General features: G+C 50.6%; 1 protein-coding gene across 1 annotated transcript; it reads left to right on the top strand.

The window, feature by feature from the left end:
* Positions 1 to 287: 287 nt before the first annotated feature.
* Pmar_PMAR026435 (hypothetical protein) lies at positions 288 to 4,186 on the top strand (the record flags this gene model as incomplete). Its single annotated transcript, XM_002776045.1, has 5 exons — positions 288 to 349; positions 611 to 727; positions 1,397 to 1,461; positions 1,620 to 1,725; positions 3,859 to 4,186. Coding segments are annotated over 5 exons (678 nt in total), but the record flags the coding sequence as incomplete, so codon positions are not given.
* Positions 4,187 to 4,445: the final 259 nt, after the last annotated feature.

The raw sequence follows: 4,445 nt of genomic DNA, 5'->3' as shown, positions 1-4,445 counted from the left end.
GGGCTCGAGAGGCATCAACAATCCTCGGATAGTTTGGAACTGTTTGTAGACATCCCTCTTCTCACCAGGTCCGTAAGTCTTCGGTGGAACATAAACCATTCGGAAGTCGAGAGGACTTCCATCAGCACTCGTCGCAGCGATGCACCCACCATCAGCGGTGGCGGCACAATCAACAGCAGTAGCTGTACAGTGATCATGATCTAGACGATCACGAGGTGCAGACAGGATGGCTCCAGCCAATCCAACCGAGGCCAACAGAGCCAAAGTGAATGAAAGCATCTCTACAGTTGATGAAAAAAACTAACGGCAGTCTATTGGATACCCCATCCACCAATAAGCGACAAAACTCGTAAGCAAAGCACACATTCACTGATTGATCTACTTCTATCACAGCCATACTTGAGGCCAGGCAGTGGCTAGTAGCCATCATCGCTACGATATATCAAGCTTTGTGCCGGGAGACAGAAAACGATACCTGCGCATCATTTGTAGTCGCGAGCGTGATGTTGCAACGGTTAGCAACACAACGAAGAGCTCTGATATATCTGGGTTGACTGGAGCACGTAATACAGCCAGAAAGTACACATCTGCCTATGACTGCAATCATCAGTCATATTGAGGCCATCCATGAAGGGGCTCGCCGCGAATCGATGATTTTGTTGGAAAAGGCGACGAGTCCCACTGAGGCGACAAGGCACCACAGCGCTATTGCCAGATTGAAGACTATGTACTACAATGAGATGTCTACCAGCCGCTCAATTTTCTCCCGGCAATTCAGTATCAGTGGTTGCCTGTTGGGTTGGTCAGACTTTCTTTCTTAGCAAAAAAGGAATATACGATAGTAGCATAGCAAACCGACTCGAGAAAAGAAGGCTGTGTGCAATAATAGGAGGATTCAACTGATGAGAGGGCTATATTGATAAGCTCCGTCTACTCCAATTGAGAATACGAATAACAGAACCATGGAGTTGTTGGCGAGGAGTGTAATCGTGTAATAGTAACTGTAGAATACAGCTACTATTACAGTATGGTACAATCTGTACTGTCTCTGTATGATCTCGAGTGTAGTAGCTCCTTCCCGCAATACGAATGATGTCTAACACAAATGCCTCATTCGTGTACTTGTTTTCATGCTCGTGGCCTTCGTGACAACGCAAATCCACATAGTCATCGTGGGCCGCGATGAGCCACGGTGCGCGGCTCAGCCGGGCTGAGTCAGCCAGCCGCGATACTCACCTCGCTACCTCAACATGCTCAACATATTATGTTCATCCCGTTATTAACGCACTCGTGTACAGCTCTTCGGGACGAACCAAACCGAAATCAAATGAAAAATACTCATGCAAAGTCGAATTGGCAAATCCTCTTGTGATGCGGCCAATGCTTTCTTTGACAGCTTCCCGTGCAGTAACGCTGAGCATGGCACCGGAAGCAAACCTGATGGAATGGAGAACCTTCAAAGTACATAGTCGGTGATGATATCAGTAGCGGTCTACAATGGGTGATCCAGTCGCCCCGCATAAGCCGCATCGCGTCAGCTCCTTCTGTATGTCAGTTTGAATCATATCGTCGGGAGATTCGGTCTCGTTGGTCGATGACGGAAGAGTATCATACGCTAGGTCCAGAGGGAGTAAACCATACCTTCCTCAAGTCGGAGTTGCGACACTCAAGGATGCACACTCACCCCTTGGGAGTATTTCTCGCCCTTATCAGCGGCGATGCACCGTGAGAAAGGAGGCAACGTACGATTGGCAGACTGCTGTGCGAGTCCGCTGCCAAATGCAGGGCTGTGTATCTAGCTGGAGTACCACTGATGATAGAGCATGCCGACAAGGGCCACTCGGACCCTCGGTAGATGGATCCTGATGCTTCACAAGGAGTGTTGATCCCTGCCGCTACTGAATCAATACCCAACAGTTGCTCTACGATACCCTCCGCCTCTTCTGATCAGAGATCGGGTTCGCGCGAAAGGGTGGGTGTGATTTCCCATACCTGTTCTGCCGTTCTGGCATGCCGCCATGAGTGGAGTCAAACCATGAGGGACCGAGGGGGCCACTGGATCGGCCTGACGGCTTTGCAAAATCACCCGCATACACGGGAAAGGACTACTCCGTATCTCAAGAGGAGTCGCACTAGGTCAAGACTACATCGACGAATGGCAACGTGCAAGACCGATGGATGGACGCTCTCAGCACTTGCATTGTTGAGGAAGCCAGGAATCTGATGATGATCTACCCCGATACCCCATATGGAATGATCACCATGGACAACTCTTCTCGAGGGACAGCTTCAAGCAGCATGTGCGCCATTTCCGCAGAGTTCATATGAGTCGCCATATGAAGCGCTGTCCAGCCTTCCGGATGACCCCCGATGACCGAGGCCGACAACTCGAGCAACGATCGGACAGTATTAACATTACCATAACACACCTAAGGGACGATACACGGTGTTGACGAGCGAGCGGCGTTGCTGCGGACTACCGCTGTTGTGAGAGGGGTCGATTCCGGTCTGTCCGGGTGTTCATAATCTACTATGGGAGGGCGGGCTCCAGCGAGCGACCGAACCATGTCCGACTCTCCGAGCACACATGCAGTTATAATCGCCTCGCCTAGAGTCTCTTTCGACCACAGACGGGCAGGTTCCCTCGATCCACTTGGTGGCGAGGACAACTGATGTTGTAAAAGCAGGTCGACCTAGAAGGGACTGCCATCGGTGGGGAATGGGCACTACTGGGGCACATCTCCTACTAGGGGGGTGCATCTGCTTGAGACGGCCAACAGGAGCAACGAAGGAACCGCTAAAGTGCTCTTAAGGGCTCCCGCAACGGCAGGGTATCTCGACAGGAGTAGCCGAGCCCCCTCCAGGTCACCTGCAGGTGCAGTTATCCCCCCACTGTGATGGAGTTACCTACCACTCAGGCATGCCCCACACAGTGGCATCAACAGCGCATGATCGGCGGCATCGACCTGAACGTGCTCAGCTTGGCTCTTCACGTGATGATAATCGATAACCTCCTGCAATGATGGCAAGTCGCTGTACAAATCGACGTACTTCGACAGGGCGTCTATATTGGACGCCGCGACCGATGAGGTGATGATGGCGTTGCTCGTTGGATCGGATGACACGGAAGACATGCGCGTCTGCACTTCCTTCTCATGCTGATGGTGATATGTTGTTGGAGATGAGCGACTCGTCGGTTACAAAATCTCAAGAGCAGTTCCTAATTCCACTTCCACGGTCTTATGCAGACGGAACGCAGCGGAGTCTGCAAGGACACTATCAGCAACATAACGGGACAGAATTGTGCACGCGTACAAATCTCATACCACATTTTCTTGAACACCCTTGGAATTCCACAAGCGCACACTAGCGTATTTTGACTAGATCACTTGAACGCATAGTGATTATAGAGTGTGGTAACCACGTGAGAGGTCCCAGTCTTGTAGAGCTGTAGTAGGCCCCCCTTCGGCAACCCCGACCCCGCGAGGCAGCGCCTTGGCGATTCCCAACAGAAAGGCTAATCTCTGAGGTAGTTGCGAAATGGAAGGACGGAAACAGTCGGAGACTCCCTAAGTTGGCCCGCCGGTGATGTCACTGTTGACTCCTGTGCTGGGCCAAGCTCCCGGCCTGACTGCGGTAGTCGGCCCTTTTGTAATAATGATAGAAGTGCTCACTACCTGAATGCTGACGAGTTAGAAACCAGGTAAATGCACACGAGATTCCATATCGTTGTCGAGCCGCTCGAGTAGTTCATTGTCGAGTACTCTTGGCAGGGGGAGTTCAGGGATGAGTTTCTCTGATGGGTATCTGAAGCTGTTTGTAACGTTATGGATCTCAAGTATATGTATATGACGTTAGGAAGGCTCAGTACGAGATCGAGCATGAAGTTGATGTTATGATGACCACTGAAGGCCCTGACCAAGTAGAGGCCGAGATGGACGGCTTCGGTGAATATGTTACTAAGAAGTGGCTAATTGTGCATTACACTTTCCTCGGCGAATATCAGAATGGTTATTCTGATTGGGGTTATGCGCAGGTTGGCTATGGCCCATCTAGTGAGTGGCTCCGTCACGCTGGCTTCCAGGACTTCCAAGCCACTCCAGAGCAGTCCACTGAACTGGAGCGTCATTACAAGAAGACTCAGAAGAAGGCCGATAAAATCCGCGACTCGGCATCGGATGCGTGATTGATGCAGTCCTGATCTCAATCTATAGCTATTGGCATCGTTTACTGCCCATCCTTGAGTGACTCTGTTCCGAGTTCTGTATGGATGGCTGTTTGTTTAAACGATCAGCTCATCCGATGCGTCCGTGAGGCGCTCAACTAAGTTCTGTTCTTGCTATGTTCAATGCCGATATTCAGCCAACTCTCGCTATGTAGTGGAAAATGTTTCTCCAAATTTGGAGTCCAAATGATCCAATATAGGTGTTGAGGTTTATGTAAAT

The sequence above is a fragment of the Perkinsus marinus genome (assembly GCF_000006405.1).
Source record: "Perkinsus marinus ATCC 50983 genomic scaffold scf_1104296954598, whole genome shotgun sequence".
NCBI classification, from domain to species: Eukaryota; Perkinsozoa; order Perkinsida; family Perkinsidae; genus Perkinsus; species Perkinsus marinus.
This window is presented reverse-complemented; position numbering and strand designations above follow the sequence as displayed.